Genomic DNA, 20,082 nt, shown 5'->3' with positions numbered 1-20,082 from the left:
TATGACAATGAAATGAAAACACTGAAGATTCAGAGGACGGGAAGGAGAGAGATAGTTGGAGAAGAGAGGAGAGGAGTGAGGTAGACGAGGAAGAAGAGTAAGTATGCAAATAGACAAAGAAATTTAGTAGAACAATTAGAAAATTAAAGACTTTTAATCATCTAAATGCAAACAATACATACAAATGTATGTAGGTGAACAAACGTTTGGATTCTGATGTCAAACACAAACGTCTTTGGTCCAAAGCAGAAACAAACACATCAGCCTTGTTGTTCCTACATGTTCAAAGACTGTAAATGAGAGGAAACAAGAAGAAGAGAGAAGATTGAAAGAGGAAATAAATGAGCAAAAGGTAAAACAAACAGACGTACAGGAAACATGCTGAAAACATGAAGCAGGAGCAGAACACGACAGGAAAGAAGGTGCAGAGGAGGGAAAGATAAGAGAGAGACGAGGTCCAGACGTCCAACGTCATGCAGAAAACTGCACTCGTCTCCACAAATAGAAGACAGGAAACACATTTGTCAGAGTGAATTACAGTAATCTTTCTGTTTGCTGTCTTTCATTGTCACTGTGATATTTCACAGGAAATAAGAGGTATAATAGTTAAGTGTGTCTTCCTGTTGTGTTGACAGAGCTGATTGTGTGTTGTCTGGATGTCATCGCACTCCAACACATTAGGAGGATCCATCAGCAGTAAGACAGTGTTCAGAAATCAAACATCCACTTTAGAAGAAGACTTTTGGCCATGTCGACTCTTATACTGAAGCCCAACTGAGACCAGGACTGGTCACGTTGTAACTCAAGTTAGAAACACAACCTCATTGTGTTTATTCAAAAGCCTCTTCACTACCTGCTCAGCAGCCAACAGACACAATTAAACCCCATTTAGACAAATATCACAGACGCTACATTGACCCTGAACTCTGAAACTCTGGTTCTGGATTACATCCTAAAACCTCTTTCTACTTCCCACAAGGTGGCAGATCCATGTTATTTTGGCCCCTGCTGGACCATCGAGTCCCACTCAGGCCTGGTTTCCCTACTCTGGGCGAGGTGAAACGCTGAAAGGACCATCTCATCAGTGTTCTCAGACTCGCTCGCTCTGTCCTAGCAGGACAACACAGCTCCCAGGATCACGGCGATGCTCAAACACCACCACGTTAAGGTGGCGACTCTCGGAGGGTGCTGTGGGCAGACCTCAGGGCAAACTGAGAACATAAGAGACTAAATATCTCATCTGGTCTGTAAATGCCTTGGTATTCCCAAGGAGGGGGGAGCTGGAGAACATGACTGGGGAGAGGTATGACTGGGTTACGTTACTGAACCTGGTACCACCAAGACCCAACTTTGGAGGAAAATGAAAGTATATCATGTGTTTAAAAAGTCAGCAGATACAGTAAAATCTATCATTGTAATAAAAGTGACGGTGGCCAAATGCAACTGAGAGCCACATCTGTCTATGTTGATCTAAAATAAAGTTCTCACCAGCACAATGATAAATGTGTTATCACCGTGTTTCACCGTCCTCAGTCACACTTAACCATAAAAGGTTCTTTCAGTGTTGAAACATAAAACTGATGCTCCCTGTCCGCTGTCTTAGATAAAGCACCGCCTGCATATATCACTGTGCTGCTGAGTATTCTGTGAACATTCAGCAGCTCTGCATATCACTAAAGTATAATAGAATCTGAAAATGTGAAATTACGAACAAAATGTCGGAACGTGTCGGCTGCACGCTGCTCCAGGATCAGTGACACCGGTTCAATCAGCTGATACCAGAACAGCGCTCCGTACACTCCATGTGTACAGGAGCTGTATGGGTGGAAGAACACATGAAAGTGTTCAAACAGCCCCTCTACAGATCAGGTCGGGCAGTAGAATAAATGTTGAAGCGAAAGTGAATGAAAGTTTGGAAAAATGTGACTTTCCTTTTTCATTTTCCTTAATTGAATAATTTCTGTCCTCTACTTACTTTATTTGTTCCCTCAGATGAATCATTTGTGCTCTGAGTGACTAAACTGTGCCCTTGATCAGCTTCATGTTTCCTCTGAACTACTCATCCACTCGCTCTCAGCAGTCTCGTTATGCAGGGTTATCAGGGAGTGAGGCGTGAATCTTCATGTTTGTCTGTCAGACACAACTTTTTAAATTATTTGTGTCAGGAGCTTCACTCATTCACAAGACGAATTGGAGGGCACCAATTATTCTGAATAAACTAAAAGATTATTAACTGGAGGATTTGTTATTTACACACAAAAACTTTCCAATTAAAAGAAATATTTGGCTTTTCGAGGTCACCATGGTCCCATTTGTTCTGTTGGACATGATTTTTATCTGTACAGCAGCCTGCTGTGTGCTGACTGGGCCACAGCGCCCTCACTTTGGCAAAATGAATGCGAGTAATATAAAGTAGGAGGCAGAAAACAAAACCAAGTTGTGCAAGTGAACTGTGCAGGCCTCCATCCCTGCAGAGCATCACATGAATCTCCTGAAACTAGTGAAACAATTAGCACGCAGATGTGACGAAGATGCTGCTGATGAATTTATGGCAACAGACAGAAACTAATAATTCCCCATTTTATTGTTTAATATTGTTTAGTATTGTTTTTGTCATGTTGTTTGTCTGATGATTGATTTCTACTCAAAATGCCATAAGAGAAAATATACACCCTCTTATGATGAATTATCTGCAGCTTTGTGTTCAAACGTCATTAAAATCTTGGTTCGCTTCAAACTAGAGTAAATATAATAAATTCAGCTAAAACCAGGTCTGAAACTGAAGCTTGTGGCTCATAAAGATCCAATAACCAGTCCACTACCTCCAGGTTCTGCAGGTATCCTTCCTGTGGGTCACACAGCAGCGAGGAGATCCGGTGGTTCTGTCTCATACATCGGTTGCTGCTGTCCTTCCACAGTGGGAAGATCTGCCGGATCACCGTCATGCGGCCCAGCGCGCTGTGGGTCAGCTCCAGGATCTCTGTGTCGCTGATTTCCTGCAGAGACACCGAGTCGGGACAGAGTGAAGGAGAAGTTATTGACCTGCATGTTAATTAGCAGAGCTTGACTGATTGTTGTTTTCCTACAAGTCTGATTCCAATTTTTTAAGAGGCAGAAGCTGATTGGAGCAGATTCCTCAAGTGTTGAGGTGAGAGTTAAGTGTGTGTATGTGTTTAAATGAGTGTGTGTATTTCACCGGGAGCTGGCTTCAACTCGGCACCTGATGGATAAAATAATGTTTATTTCTTGTGCCACATTAATTAAGAGCAGTGATCAGGCAGTTTTCACACAGAAAAACAAATCAGTGTCACAGCCAAACAGAACGGACGATTCACACAGGCCATTAAAAAGCTTCTTTTATTGATGCACATTTAATTGCTTTGATGCAGAGAAACCCAATTAATTTCCTGTGAGGTGTAATTATAGATAGGCTCAATCTAACTCTAAAAGCATTAAAAAAAATCTATGAATAACATTAGGTTTATTATGTTTTATAGCACCAAACATAATTACAGTGCACAACTTAACCTGGAGTTTACCCAACCAGTGACTCAGTTTATTTTCTATTAGAGGAGTCGACGTTCACACTGGATTTATTTCTCCAGAGGAGGTGGGCTGATTTTAATAGTACCTGCTCTGGTCAGTGACTTTAATCCAGTTCCAGTCCGGGTTAATTTTCCTGCTCTTTGTACGCCTGCCATCCAGCCAAACCACCTCCCCGCAGCTCGCTCCGCTTAATAGACGTTGAATCAGAACCTAATCGATCCAGGGCGTCATGTTCTCTACAGAAGCAGAATCGTGTTTGCAGCTTAATTGCAAACATGACAAGGGGAAAAATTAGCGCTGTGAGGACATCAAGACCCCGTGAAAATGAGCTGCTCCAGGTCTCTATCTGTAGTTTATACCCTGCTCCTATGGATGTACAGACAATTATCACTGGATAACTTTTGTACTGCAGAGAACCTAAAGGTGAGAGGATTCCGACAGCCTCTTTTCTGTTCAGCGAGGTTTAATCTGGACGGACATCAGACATAATGATATCCTCTGGAAGTGTGAGTCGCACTGAACGTCATCAATATGTGTTTCATGTCTCCTCCGAGAAGAAAGGTGATTTTTGACTCACGTCTCACCTCTTTGTCTTCCTCTCCACTCTCCTGGGAGGCTTTCGTCCCTCTCTTCTGGCCTCAACCTGCTGAATCTTCATGTATTTATAGACCTCGTCCTGTCATTTTGCACATTTTTAAAACTCCTGTCTGCAACACTGAGGTAAATTACCAGGAAGCACGGGGAACAACTGATCCCCCACCTCTCCTTGCAATGCTAATCCTGTGTGATCAGGGGCTTTCTTGCATTTGTTGTATTTAAGTCCTTCTTATCCAATTAAAAATGAACCACTTTGTAAACAAAGTCACATGGACTCAGCTCATTTATGGAAGAGTTTGGAAACCTGTCATTCTGTCAGGTTAAAGGGCTTAAAATCAAAACAACTTTGATTGCAGGTCCTATAATTGCTGCCAAGACATTAAAAATGTGTCTGTTTGTTGAAATGTTTTTACTTTCTCTCGTGTTTATGCCAATCAGGAACCCAAGTAAATATGACAGCATCATTTTCTTCAGCCTTCCAGAGCTGAGAGACGTTTCTGACTTTAATAAATGAAAAGCTCCACAGAAGGTCCAAAGTGGACCATGTGGTGATCTTGTTTTCTTCGGTTTCATGCAATTCTTGTCCAAAGAGACAAGAAGTAACTGATTAGTATCAGCTACATTTCAGGGGAGGTTCCCATCAGGGTTCAGCACGGACTGGATGTAGAAGCATAAATCAATCTTTAGGCGAAGGGTGGTGTCTGCAGAGCATGGACGAGTCACGAAGCAGCACCAGGAAACACAACATAAAAACTAGATCCAGAACAAGAGTGAAGGAAAAATGTAGATAAGGGTTTCAGGGTTTTTGAAGTATCAGGTTTAGAATATAAAATATAACATAGGTGAGATGACATGTTGAAGATTTTGTTTAACAGCACAGCCTGTGGGTTAAAGGCTGCACAGCGGGACTCACACACAGACACAGTAATACAACCAATTTCCAAACCAGTTGGTGCCACTTGTCAACCACAAAATGGAGGCAGAGCTGAAATGGATGTGATATCACAGGGATGGTAATGACCTGCATTCAGGCACAAGCAGGCTTAAGAGAGGCTGATGCTGAGCACCAATGGGAGGTGAGCTGAGGATCTCGGGAATCACAGGAGGAATCAGGAGAGCAAGTACTTTCTGAGAAACGCAGCACTGAATGTAATACAACTTCGAGGAACAGATAATGGTGCTGTTAGGATGGATGGGACGCCGTCTGAAGATGCTTCTTCTCAAGCAGTGAGGCTGATGGTTAACACAGAACATCATATGCCTGCTCTCATACTGAATTAAACAGCAGTGCTCACAAAAAGAAACCAGATTAGTGCAAGTGCGTGTTCACCTTCAAGTGTCTGCACGGAAACGACTCGGCCTCTGCAGTAAACAATAGAACATCATTTACGTACAAATCAGATGCAGCATTATTGAATCTGATGCTCTTTATTTTATTTTAAAGCTGAGGGGAACTCACCGTTTGGTGTTGAGTTATTATCAGCCTGATTATTTTTCAAACAGACTTGTACCTACTAATCCCTGCTGGAAGAGCTCCTCTGCTCTCATTACCTGCGGTCTAACAAGCCATTAGCCTTTGTTTTCTTTCTGTGCAGCGATGGGGAGAGATAAAAAGAGCACAGAGGAAGAAATAAAGAGACACAGGACACAGGAACAAGCGTCTGATGGATTCAGCTGTCGATAGAGACGTATGGTTGAACAGCCACACCTGGAGCAGCTCTAATGTAACCTGGAGCTGCTTATTGTTCACATCTGATTTGCATTTCAAAGACACAGACTGGTGTCATTTACAGTTAGAGTCAATTTTCACTCTGCCACAGCAACTGTTTTCCAATGGACGCCTCAGGTAATTAGGTTTTCTTTAACATGAACCATTTCTAACATACAACACAACACACACTGCTGTGCAGCAAAGACACTGAAGCTATTTCTTTTTTTAGGGTAATTTATCAGAAGAAAAGTCTCTGAATGCATCGAAGGAAGGTTGAACACAGGTACAACTATTTACTACTACAGTAAATAGTTGTAGAGGTTTATGAGAACCAATTAACATACAGTGTAAATCCTGTCACAGGCTGTAGTATGTGTTATGTTTCTTTGAGTAAAGAACCAAAGCCCTGAAGCAATGATGGTTTTTAAATGTGTGTGTGATGAGCTGAATCTGCAGCTTCACACTGACGTTCAGCTCATTGATTAGAGTCTCGTAACACGAGTGCCTCACAGAGAAACCTATAAAACAGGAGGAGGATCAAAGCGGAGCATTTAGCAGCTAAAGAGGTGGAGGAGACCAAAAACAGAGTAAAAGAGGGACTGTTGGACTGAGACTCATGAGCTGGAGACAAACCCTGATGCTGCTGCTGGATGTGACCAGTAGCTCCACATCATGTTAGCGTGCCCGAAACTCCTGAGGCCTGAAACTCTTTTAAAAACATTGAAAATAACACGAGAACCTCGTGGCGCTGCTGTCATCGGCACATTTTCACCTCTCACACTAGTGTCTCAACCTTACTGAGGAAAAACATTCAGTTCCTGCGTCATGGGCTGTGAAAATATTTCTTTTCATGATAGAGTCTAATTACTAACATACCACGAGGCCTCTCTGTCTTTGTTCTGTTCATTTCTGTTGGACACATGGTCATGCTGTGGAAATGTTTCAGCACAAATTAAATAACCAGGTGATTTTCTTTTTCATTCCCACGTTTCAAAAAGCTGCTTCATTGTGTTGGTTGCAGACACTTTGTGGATTCACGGTCGTTCCTCGGATCAGACCTGACAGCTGCTGCCTCACAGATGCTGTCTAAACACTGGGCTTCACTGCCGCCCACTGATCGTCTCTGTCAGCTCTGTCTCACCTCCCTGCCTCCCCCCACCTCTGGTTAATTACTGTCCTCGTCTCTCTTCACCTCACTCTCTCTCTCATTACTGTAACACTTCTCTCTACACCTCTGTTTGTTCTCAGTTCTCCTCCCTTTGCTGATCTGTTTGAAAGTCTCTCTCTCTGGGTCTTAAATTGGCGTCAGCAGTGTCGTCTGGTTGAGGCTGTTAGTGCTGCCGGTAGACAGAGGGTGAGAGGGACGCTGTCCTTCTGTTGACAACATGACTGACTGTGTACTGTAATGCCTCCCACCACGACACACGCCGACCCCAGCTGTCTGAACACAGCTGCACACCAAGCACAGCGAGATATGTCTTTTTTTACCATGACACAGGAACAATCAAACCTCTCTTATACGTTAAGTGGTTCTGGTTTCACACACGCTGGGTCTTATTTTAGAAGTGAAGGTCGGACAGGTTAACCCTCAGGTTCACCGACTTATTTAAAAATCTAAAATGTGGAAACACTGAAATAACTCCTTATCATTTGGAAATAACATAATTTCACATCAATCGCTGTTTTAGAGAATCATATTGTGACAAATTACCATCACATCCTCTACCTGCTTGTAGAACAGGTGCTCCATGGGTCATTTCATCATCAACACACAACAATGATGCATGAAAACAGACTGCAGACAGCAACAGGTGGCCGCAGCTCAGGGTGTAGACTGGGCCTTTTAGCTGTGTTAACGTGATCATTAGTCTCTACTGTATATGTTTAATAATACATGGATAAAAAACGTGTTGAACATATAAATGTAGATTTAGTGTATAAGAAGATGAGACTCTCTGCTCCATGGCCTTAAACACTGGATGGAGGGAGGAGCAGGGAATGACAGGAGACAGAGGAAAGGGAAGAGAAGGAAATGGAAATCAGCTCGTCTGCAGATTCTGTCTGTTGACAAGACACCTGACATCTCACTGCACCGACATCCAGGACTAGAAACTACCTGTGTTACTGTCTGAGCTCAGCGGCACGCGACACACAGACGCTGTTAAACCCTCACAGTAGCGAGGGAGGACGGTGGGAAGACAGAGGGAAGCAGGAGGAGAAGACGGGGAAGGAAACAGGGCGGTGGAGGCTGACGAGCTGTCTGACTCACCTGCTGTGACACATGGGATTGTTTTTCTAATTTAACTTGTCATTATTAGAAATTCAGTCACATTTTATTTGTGCATTTTTTGCACAAACTAAGCTCTTTGTCGCCATGTTCACAGTTACCAGTGTTCTAAGTGTTTAGTGAGACTTTTTGCATCAGTGACACGAACTATACCACTTTACCTTTTTAATAACCTTTAGAGTCTTTAAGTGAAACTGTACTGTCATTAATTTCCCATGTGGGTTTTATTGACAGCTAGAATGTGTCTGCAGCATCAAACTATTAATATCAAGTAATAAATGCATCTATAAATTTAGACCTCACCAACTTAACTAAGATGAGACCAGGAGAAAGTAGAGTTATGTTTAAACAAACCATAAAAATATGTGAGTTTGAGGGGGTTTGGAATTAGAAATGCTTTAAAATCTGAAATCATAGGCACTAAAATACGATGAACTGACCATTTAGATCCTGTCCAGATGAAAGAAAAGGCACCGTGCTACACCGTGCTCACTTCTCACATCTGAATTGGAGCCAGCACACACACATATTTATCAGTTGAAATATATTAGATCATAAACAGTGTTTAATGTGCTGAAAAGCCCAAACAGACACTGGCAAATGAGCGACTCTGCTGGGGATTCTCAACAGTGTTTCATTGTTGTGGTTAATTAAAAGGCAGAGTATAATTAGTTAAATGATGACTTTGAAACAAAGCACAGAATTTTAAGTGGATTAGGAGGTTGGTACAAAGCTGGGAGGTAAAAAGAAAAGGAAAAAATCTGGCACTGAAAGCAAGCTGTGAGGTTTTGTATTCAGCCTTCAGAAGATGACAGTTCCCCCCTTCTCGCTCAGAATTATGCTGTTAACACTCCTGTCAGCTCAGTTAATTGCCTCAGAAGATGTCTGGATATTGATACTGGGAGCAGTGTGACAAATTAAAAAGGAAAGATAATTTAAACAGAAAAAAAAAACAGCCCAGCAATCACTTGGCAGAGAATCAGTAGAAGTCACAGCTCTGGAGATCAGCCGGTTGGAGCTTAACACAATCTCAGCTGTGGTGGAGGGTGCTGTGATTTTCCATTGTCACCCCCACTCATTTCAATTTTGTGTTCAGCATGGAAAGCTGCCCATGCTGGTGGATCCCCAACAAAGGGTTCGGGGTGTTGGAGAAGGGCAGATGGAGAGAAGCAACACAAAAGCTACTCAGCTTGTTTTTATCCCACATAGAGGAGTTTTATTACTGGAGGGTTCAATATTGGAGTGATTGTACAGACTTTGGTCTAATTGCTGCTCTACAGAGTTATTTTCTTTGGGGGTACTGACTGTTAAACAGTGGTTAGACCACAAGGCGAGTCTGGGATGAAGTCACATAACATGAAGATAACAAAAATAAGGTGCTACACAGCTGCAACTGGACCATAAGAGTTAATTTAACGTCTGTGCTTGTGTCCCTGTTTACCACACAGGGCTCTAACTCTGTGACTCAACATGTGGCATATACACTGTTTTCTACAATGTCCTGTTTCTGAATCTAGAGATAAAAAAGAAATACTGTTCTTAGTGAGAGTGATTCTGTTTAGTTAATGTTTTCATCCATTAGTTTATTATCTTTAGCTTATAGCTCATCTTATGATCTTAGCTTAAGATGATGTATAAATGGTTGAGAAACGTTCTAATGTTCAGTTCAGTTCATGTAATTCATTCATAGGAAGCTAGAGAAACGATGAAGCAGTGGAAAAGGTTGAAGCTGTTAGCAGCCCAACTGTTTCAGTGTCCCCTTTGATATGATTAAGAACCACGCGTATGTTGAATCCATTTTAAAGTCATCCTGTATAATGTCGATGACGTCGGATCCTAACTGAGACATCAGCCACATACGGCCTGTAAAATAGTGTTTGATGCAGATTAGTGTCATGTGGAGTGAACGTCTCTGTGTTTCATGTCTTACCTCATTCACAAACACCCAGTGACTGTCTTTGGAGGCCAGATTTGTTTCCACTGCCTGCAGACACACACAGAGACAGAAGGAGACAAGGTTAAAAACAAGGACTGTTAAAAGGTAATTTAATCCCACACAGCATGTGGCTTTTACTTCAGGTTCAGCACTGAGGTCCTCCTGCGAAGGCTTTGTCTGCCTTTGTTCTCACTTGTGTCGTCTTTGTCTAATCGCCGTGTGTTGGTTTGAAAAGTTCACCTCCCCACAAACAACTAAGCCTCATGACGGGTTGTCCTGCCAAAATGCTGAGCAACAAAAGCTTTTCGGGGAGAGCAGAGCGAGTAGTTTGTACTTATCAAAGCGCCCGGAGCTCGCCTGGGCCTTTGCCACCGTGTGATAATCCTAATAACATGCAGCATCCTGCAGATGATAGCCAAGCATGCAGCTGATAGCACACAGAGGAGCAGAGCTTAGAAGTGGATAAGTTCTGCAGGTCACCCTGCACAGAGCTGGAGTGTCACGGTTTACTGTCCACACAGGAGGAGAGAAAGTAGGATTAGGAATAATGCATTTAATTTGAACTTTAAAATGAATCAGTCTATCAAAACCAACCACTGACCAACACGTATAACATCATAGTGGAAAACGTGTGATTTTAAACTGCAGGTTGATGTTTGTCTGAAGGGTAACGACAGTGGGAGGTTAGTTTCTGCAGCCGCGTCTAAATTCAGATTCATTTCCAGAAATAAATCTCTAGTGTGTGCAGCTCTTTGTTACGTCTATGTTCACTCCTCAATAGAAGCTACTTCAATCCAATTAATTCACTTTATTGTTCTGTTAAAAGAACAATGATGAGAAAAATTACATTTTTGTTCAGTGGTGAAAATTTCTTAAATGCAGGTGTGTGTGTGTGTGTGTGTGTGTGATATTTAAATTTAGCACAGTAGCATTCTGATGCAAACAGGGATAGAAAATCATCACAAACAGTTTAAAGATGACTAAAAAGAGACGGATGAGAACCATCAACAGACCCAACATGATCACAAACAATTAAAAAAATATAAAAACAGCTTGACGACCAAAAAAAACTGAGACTGACGAGTGAATTAACGAATTAACTACGACAAGTGGAGATGACGTGAACATGAACCAACGATAAAAACAGGAAACTGTCTGCGTCACATCTTTGTCCTCGGTCCCCAGGGCCTCAGACTGCCAGATGTTTCCAAACAGCTCCTCATCTGGATTCAGCCTCAGCGACACCGACACGCTCACTCAGCACAACTTAGTTCACGACTCAGCAAAAAACATGGAGAAGATGCAGCCACTAAAAAATAAAGACAATTCTATTTTTTATCAACCTAAAGACTAAGATGATTTTGTGTGTGTGTGTGTGTGTGTGTGTGTGTGTGTGCAGATGCCAGTTATCAGGTTAACCTATAGTAAAGGCCACAGCACTGCTCTCATAACACATTTCACATGACATCTTCCTACTTGGGGATATTGCACCTGTCACCGTAACCTTTACTGGGCACAGATGGACTGTCGGTATTAACACTCACACACACACTTGAACATGACTCACCTGAGGCAGCAGGGAGACCACCTCCTCACCTTATGTACCTCTGTTCCTCTTAAACATGATATTTCATGTTGTGGGCTTCTCCTCTCCGACTTCCTGCTCTATTATCTAAGACACAGCCTCACAGCTGTGTTGCATTCTGGTTTATTTTCTGCTGCTGTGGGCACAGAAATTGGTTATCTGTAAGAATTACACGTCAGCCTTCGAGGTAGGAACACATACATTGGAGCTTTTAATGTGTGGGTGAATGGGATGACTGAGCAGGAGACAGAAACAAGATGGAGCGAAGGCTGCTGGGAAATGAGAATAAAAATGTGGTGTGGTATTTCTGCACAATATGAGAACTGGCAGAATGCACAGACCTTTTTATTCCACCATGGATAAAATGCAGCATCTATTTTCATGTCTGTTTTTAATAGTATATATTTAGTGCAGGCTGAATAGATGTGATTTCTCTGCAGTGACAGCTGAATCGAACTACGACAGGTTGGTTGAAGGTGGATGTCTTTGGTCTCTGCTCATTGAAAAAAGTCAAACCCTAATCTGAAACACAAAAACTAAACATGTGCAGGAAAACTTTGAGCCTTTCTCACCAAAATCTCTGTGTGAAACCTTGAAATCTGTGGAACCTCTTGGCTGAAGCGCCGCTCTCGTCAAACATTTGCAGAGTTCATGTCTGGGAGTATTCACCTGTACTACTGCCTCCATGTTTGCTGCTCAGCAGTCTACTTCTTCTTCTCTGCATTACTTGGTGCACTGCTGCACTTCTTGGCACATTACTGCCACCAGCCTGTTGCTCAATGGAACAGCATGAAACCACAACTCAAGATACTAAGTGTTTCAAATACTTGCATACACTTGATCTACTCACATGTACAAGTTACTGTACATATAAATACAACAGTAGAATTACTTCAAATATGGAAAAGTACTGGAAAGACCAGGGTGTCATCAAATGACAGGAATCATCCTTTGGGGACTGTGATCATCCAAACCACATTTAATGGTTGGTATAGATATTGCTCTGCTCTGGTCCAGAGAGCTGGAACCGTCCAACAGAGCGGCGCCAACATCTTCAGGGTAAAAACCTACATGGAGATTTGTTTCCTGAAAGGTGGATCTGACCTGTTCAGCGGTGACACAGGCTGCAGTCTGGCTGCTCGGCCCGTCTCTTCCCTCTCATTGTGTCGTCTGACGAGGTCACAACACGACCGCGACCCCTCATGACGCGGCAGCCCTCCCTGGGGGACGAGCGGGAGGATGACGATGATGAAGGTTGACTCGCATGACTGACAGCTACACAAATGTGTGAGAAGCTCGGTGCGAGAGAGAGCAAAGAGCCAGATGACACAGAGGAAGTCATGCAGACATCAGGCCCGAGGAGCAGGGATACGACTGTAAACACGGCGTCCTCTCGACTTTAGACAGTTAGCCTTTTCTTTCTCCTCTGATACGTGACAGTGCTGAGGTCAGGCCTTTTGATCACTTCATCTGTCTGAGGAATTAAGTTGGAAGAGAAAGGAGACACTTGGTGCTGTGGGCGACGTCTCAGTATTTTACCAGCTCAAAATACTCAGTGATGTGAAGCTCTGGACGTCCACAGGGAGCTGTTTGCCATTGATCACCACAAGCATGGTCGTCTGTAGGGGGGTGAGCCTTTATTTAACAGAGAATGTCCTGAAAACTTCCCAGGAAAAGATCCAAGATTTGTGAAATATACGAGATCCAGGACCACAACAAATCCACAGAGCGGACAAGCTGCTGCAGCTGGAACTGAACCCGGTGAGGTTGCACTTGTGTGGTGCTGATGTTATTAGTCAGCTGAATAATGAGCAGCATTACGACGTTAGTTAGATTTATTGTGTGCAGAATGTAAAACCTTCTGAAAACAGCACAGCATGTGAACATTTGAACCTGTGTGAACACACATAACTGAGCCTCATTAGGTTTCTACACATGTACTCCATGTCTGCTATTGACCAAACCAGATCACCGACATCCCACACGAGTCTGGACGAGCCCTGCAGGTGAAGCCTTTGAACAGGTGCCCAGAGATCCAGTCGAAACCAGTTAAATAGAAAAGAATCAATTATTAAAAAACAGGGCAGATCAAAATTATTGCATCAACACAGCCTGCAGCCACTTCTACACCAGGAGCCGGTGCAACACTCTCTTCTGGATCTGAAATCTCTCTTCGAACCTGTGTTCCCTCTTTTTTACAAACTTCTGTCCTGAAATTCACACAAAAAAACGGTTAGACTGAACACTGTGCAGTGAGGGTCTTATTTCTATGTGAACTGTTCACTGAGCACTGACCCTTCTCCTGCCAGAAGCAAAACAATACATTGATTTGATTTTCCCATCGTGTTTATTAGTGGATATGACACCTGACAACAGTTATTACCAAAAACAAACTGCTCCCAGTTTCTTTTGGGGTGTAAATTACACCGTGAGCATAAGTGCCACTATGAGGTTGTCAAGCTAATTAAATAAGCTCAACATCATTAGGATTAAAAAGCTTTTTCTCTAAGTCTTAACTCGCTGCTGCATCAACACTGATTACACGGTCTGCTAAAATGTTTTCACCAAAGAGTCAAATTAAAAGATCATCATAAACATCCAGAGAACATCCAGTGCTCACAATTAAACTAACACACGGGTTACTGTATGTACGACTGTCAGAGAAGATAAAGGCAGGACACGAAGCAAAAACCAGTCGATGAGTTACAAATAAATATTCACAGCAACACAAACTGCAGCCTCTAAGAACACGGAGACGCCGCAGCGTGTGAATCCTCTCAGCCGCCGCTTCAAATGTTTGTTAAATTCACCAGCAGAGCATCAAACTTACAAGGTGGTGATGAGGTATCGATCGACCGGGAACCCCAGATACATGAAAGCTGGGAGCCAGAATCAGGGATTGGCTCAGCTAAATATTGAGTGATGAGCTGCTTCTATGTAAAGACGCTGTTATTCAGTGTCTGTGTGTTTTCTTGTGGTAACTGTTTGGTTTCTATTCTTAAATGCACAACAGGACAACAGCTGTGTGTGATGTGTGTTTCCACTCTGTGCCGCGGAGCTGCACTGTTAAAAAACACATCGATGAGCTGCACTGTTGCAGTGGGAGACATGTTCCTTCATTAACATCAACACAACGCTGTCGTTTCCATTGACTGAGTCGCACATTCGCCGACCTGCTCACACCAATACTCACAAGAGACCGAATGTGGATGAATCCACCAGTGAAAACAACGCGTTTAAAGATTCAGTATTGATGGTGAACAGTAAGAAAAATGTTGATCAACGCTGCGTCTGCCTCACAAAACCAGAAAAGGAACCAGAACTGTGGAGCGTAGAGCACTTTGAAAGTGCTGCTCTGTGAATCTGCAAGATGAAAGTTGCAGAGTTAAATAACTCGAGTGTTTCTCACAGTGTTCCTATTTCATTTCTGCAGCCAGCAGCAGAGCTCAGGGGATGTCAGTGGTCCAGTACATGGGGATTAGAGAGTTAGCTGGTTTATATTATGCCCTGCTGCCTTTCCCCCTCTGTCCCTCCTGACAACAAGCATTAACAGGCGTGGGAGCAGCAGTGAGCGGGGGCCTTACACCAGGGACAGGCTGCTTTTAACACCATGTTAATGGAACAGACTCGGATAAAACCTACGAGGGAGACGTGCGCAGGGGAACGAACCCCCGTGACTCGACAAACTGCCCTAAAATACATGTGTAAAAGCAGAAAGTCTGTGTTTTTTTACTTTCAGTCTAAAGCTGCAAATCAGAAAATCATCAAAACCATTAATAATAATGAATAAAAGAATAAATACTAGACGCTCTGTCAGTTTCACTCCTGTGAATACATGTGCAACAACAAATCACACAAACACATTTCAGCTTTTTCCAATTTCACTTAAAACACACTCACACACACACACACAACAGCCCGAGCTTCAGGGTGTCACAGTACTTGAGGGGGTGCTGCTTTTAACAGCAACACGATGACCTTCATCCAGGCCTTCGAGACTCCAAGAACGACTGGAGGTCAAGCTGATCCTGTCAGGACGACTCAAGATACTTCCAGCACTCGTCCTCTGCCGCTCGCTTTGTCAGACACTGGAAAAAAAAAACCCTTCTCATCTTGTCTGAGGGTGTTAAAGCCCGTGAGAGCCGCGCTAAAAGCAGCTCTTCACAAGATAAGAGTTCATGTAGGACAAGACGGAAGCTGAGAACCAAGACGTCTCATGTTTGGTTATTGGAATATGATGTTCAGAAAGTCAAGATGCTGTGTTGAACTCCTTGAGTCAGTTTACTCAAATCACTGAGAAACCAGACACTACTTATCCCCAGTGGCCTGCACAGTACACGGAGGCTTTCAGATCCACCGCTGAGAGCTGAGGGTGAACGAACTAACACCACTGACATGGAACAAGTGAGGGTCAAACTCATTTCAACTTGAACTTTACTGCAACATAAAAACTGTTTCTACAGACATGATGATGCGTGTTCACAAATAACATCACTGATAACGTATCCACCCTGTCCCTCTCTCTGTCCACATCCACCTCCACCTCCATTGATCAATGTTATTCATTCATTTAAACATGAATTAACTGATGGGACTAAAACACACGCTGCATTAATTAGTACCTGACCCATCAGACAGAGAAGTTTCAACATAACAAAAGCGTCATGGTGAATTCAAAGTGACACTCAAAGGAGAAACTGGGCTCATATTCCTGTTGTATCAGGTTCTCTGCTTTTATCTGCTGCTGTGATGGTTTTGTTAGATTATTGAGCCTCAATTATTAATGAATCAGTCAAACAGAACCTGCAAAGACAAACATCACTGGACAATCTTCATGTTTTAGTGGCTGCGTTTCCACTTGACATGATAAAAAGATCAATGTCCATCCTGTCTAATCAGCAGTTCACTGACTAATAAACGATAAAACGCTGTGAAAGGTCACAAACAGGTGTTTTTTTAGACAGATCAGTGTCCGTCACTACAAACGTGGCATTTGACAGCTTTTATCCAGGTGAAAACAGACCCTCAGTTTCATAATGATAGTGGTGTTGAATGTGTCATGAGTTCAGTGTGAAACGTGTGTAAGTGGAACCAGAGATAAGGAACCGTGAAGCTCCTCCAGGACACTTTCTCTTGGTTTTTTAAAAAGCAGTAAACTGGTGAAAAGGAGCTTCTGTGACCACGTAAACAGATCAGAGGGTTGAACTGATGTGAGACACCGAACATCATCTCTCTGGAGGTTTGTAGTGAGTTTCAGTTCTGGATCACAGCGACACAACGCAAAGTTTCTTCTAAAGCTGCAGCTGATCGCTGTGGGTTGTAGCAGCAGGGCGGAGCTGAATCGTGAGCCGGAGGTGACTGTTTGTTTCCCATTAGACTGCAAAGGTTAAAATGAACTTCTTATCTTCACGTGTTGTTCTTTTCCCTGAGTTCTGACTGGATGGAGGCGTGAGTGGAGGTGAACGTCCTCTTCTGATGTAGCACAGCTGCATCACCTCAACCTTAAACACAGTAGTGAGTGTTTCTGTTTTTTAATGTAGAATATCTCACACTACTGCACGTTAGTATGATGGTAACATCCGAGTGAACCCTGCTCTTTAAGCTTTGCTCATATTCTGAATGAAGCTGAAAAACAGACCAACAACAACATCCGTTTTGTATGATTCATTATGGGATTGAATGTGTATTTTACCATGTGGCCCTCATAACATATACATACAGTTCCGAGTGATTCACTGGATGAATTATGTTGAAATGTATTTTTTTAATGGATCTTCTTCATTAATTAACAACAGCTGTCATGAAACTGTGTCTATGGACATGTTTATTCATTAGAGTTGAAGAGTCCAGTCTAAATAGAATCTGTAAAAACCAACCCACCTGGTGTGAGACACAATTTTTCAGGTGAAAAACAACAAGTCGGACATTTTACACGGAGCCTGTTTGTTTTCTATAGAAAACAAACGGCCTGTAGCAGCTCGTTGTATCTCAGGAGAACGTGAGGTGAAAAGAATCAGCACTATAAGACACTCTCTCGTCTCTCACATGAACCTGCTGCTGCAGCGAGGAACACGATGAAAGGTGTTTGTTTAGTTTCCAGGAGAAAAACCCTGTGAGCATTTAAGATCTTCACTGATGGTCATAAAGTTGTAGAAATCACATCAATAACACTTAAAGGTAACAACACTGTAGAAGTTCTGTTCTCTCCACACAACAACTGCACATCTTCAGTCTCCACATGTGGATGAATAAAGTAGAACTGTAGTAGAATGAAAATGTGTGTTTCCACTCTTTCCTGGTGATTCATACATTCTCAGAAGTCTGAGAACATCTGAGAATATAAAGTGATTCAATAATAGATTCCACAGATTAAAAAATTTTTCAGATCTGTATTTAGCGGCTTTATCTTTGAAATGTGGAGGAAGAAAAACGAGCCTCAGAGACCTGAGACGTGACCACGACTTGTTTGTCCCCTAACGTCACCTTTCGTGTGGCACTTCTGGGGCGTAAATATGAGGAAGACGGCCTCATGTATGACTCTTTATAACAGAGGACTGCAGTGTCCTTTCGGTGAAGGGCTTCATTAGAGAAGGCGGCAGGCGACGGGAGGCTGGCAGCGGTGCGGCTGAGTGGTAATCACACCAAACCCTCGCGCTATATTTGGGCTCCAGATAGCCAGTGTAGGGCTGATAGGCAGCTGGGCTGGATGTGCACGCAGGCTCATAATGACACGGACAAACACACACACACACACACATTTCAGGGCCTGTGCTCATAACTCCCTGTCACACTCTGTGTCACAGTCCGTCTTCTCTAATTGTCCTCACGTGTGTTGTTATTTCAGGGCTGTTATTCTCTGATCCGTTTTTCACCAGCAGGTAAAATGAAAACGATTGTTCTTAAATTCAGGAGAGAGAAACTGGAACTGACCACAGAACACACAGAACCTCCTACATGTGGTTCTCTGGCTTTGTTAAATCTGTCCTATTCTGAATACTGATTCTCATTTAGATTGATAATAGATGTTGTTTTTCCTGATGTGGAACCAACAAAGATCTTGACCATTAAAAATAACTGGAATCAGATTGGACTTGATTTGAATGTTGATATGATATCATATCTTAGTGGGTGATTCTGCGCTGTGTGCACCTCGGAGCCCGGTGCCGTTCCTCCTGCAGGGCTGATTTTATAGATTTTACTGGAAATCACCTGTCCGGCCTCGGGGTAAGTCAAAGTAGCGTTACTTTCTACCTGCATGACATTGATTTTTTCACTAATGATAAGTCACTAAGAAAATTGCCTTCCCTCTGGTCAGTTCATATTTTCAATTTTCTCCCTGTAATGAATTTGATGAGGTTTTCTCTGACAGCCTTCGCGGCTAAAAGCTTATATGTGCAGTCTGTTCTGCCTATATGATGAGGATAATTACATCTTTTCTGAACATGCTGTTATTTCTTTTTCATATTAGAGGCTCTAAAAGCCTTCAGTGGCCACGGTAACGTTCTGCACACACACCTCAGATCCTCAGATCCTTCCTGGCGACGCTCTTCCTCTGCTCCTTTTCTGTATTGTCCGGTGCTGTCACTCAGCCCTCCATCCCATTATAACTGCTCACAAAGAGCGATGGGGCGCATGACGGAGGTTGGAGATAGAGATTGAACAGGGACTGAAGTGTCCCATTTTAAAGAGCAGGTAAAGGTGTCTCGCTGCATGATAATAAGGTCTGGAGAGATGGCAGTTCATTACATCATCTGAGGAAGTGTGTGTGAGGGTGCGTTCACTGGATGGTTGATCACAACGAACCTTTTTATTTTTTTAATCAAAACATCCTAAAATAACAGCAGAGATATTTATATGATGCCGCAAATAGACTCTTTATATCTTCATACTGAAGTAAAAAACATGTTTTCAGGTGTCACACGTACAAATTTACACAGGAAAAATATCTGTGCTCATTTTCTAACTTTCTAGAATCCATCACAGGCTTTTAATTTGTTTTGCACCTACAGGCCACCGTAGAAACGTCGGCTGGAAGTGTTGATTTTAACAATCGGCAGCAATCGAAGGGAACTTTACCATAGAACTGACTGAATTTACTGAATAAAATATAAAATATAAACTGGATTAGTGTTAAGTCACTGCTGTCTGTTGTACTTGTACTGTACAGTATGTAATTCCTGTACCAGCTGCTCACATAAATACTGCATATGCATAAACACTCACATATTGACTACACACATACACAGAGCTAACTTGTTTTCCCACCCAGCTCTGCATCTGTGGAACAGCTTGTGTTCTAGTTATCGTGTTTTCTGGGGAAGCATACAGCATCTCACCGAATGAAGGTAAATTGACAGATATTTGTGTGTGTGTGTGTGTGTGTGTGTGAACATTAACACACAAGCTCCAGTACCTTCTAA

The 20,082-nt window shown here is 42.7% G+C and overlaps 1 protein-coding gene across 1 annotated transcript in view; it reads right to left on the bottom strand.

Annotated features, from left to right (window-relative positions):
• Positions 1-20,082, bottom strand: part of grid1b (glutamate receptor, ionotropic, delta 1b) — a 364,356-nt gene that overhangs the window by 42,724 nt on the left and 301,550 nt on the right. Inside the window, exons 5-6 of the mRNA XM_026350750.1 lie at positions 10,072-10,125; positions 2,823-2,996 (exon numbers count right to left, since the gene is read on the bottom strand). Coding sequence (XP_026206535.1) covers positions 2,823-2,996; positions 10,072-10,125 — 228 coding nt within the window. The remainder of the gene's footprint in view (positions 1-2,822; positions 2,997-10,071; positions 10,126-20,082) is intronic.

Source organism: Anabas testudineus, chromosome 19 (assembly GCF_900324465.2).
Source record: "Anabas testudineus chromosome 19, fAnaTes1.2, whole genome shotgun sequence".
Classification (NCBI taxonomy): domain Eukaryota; kingdom Metazoa; phylum Chordata; class Actinopteri; order Anabantiformes; family Anabantidae; genus Anabas; species Anabas testudineus.
This window is presented reverse-complemented; position numbering and strand designations above follow the sequence as displayed.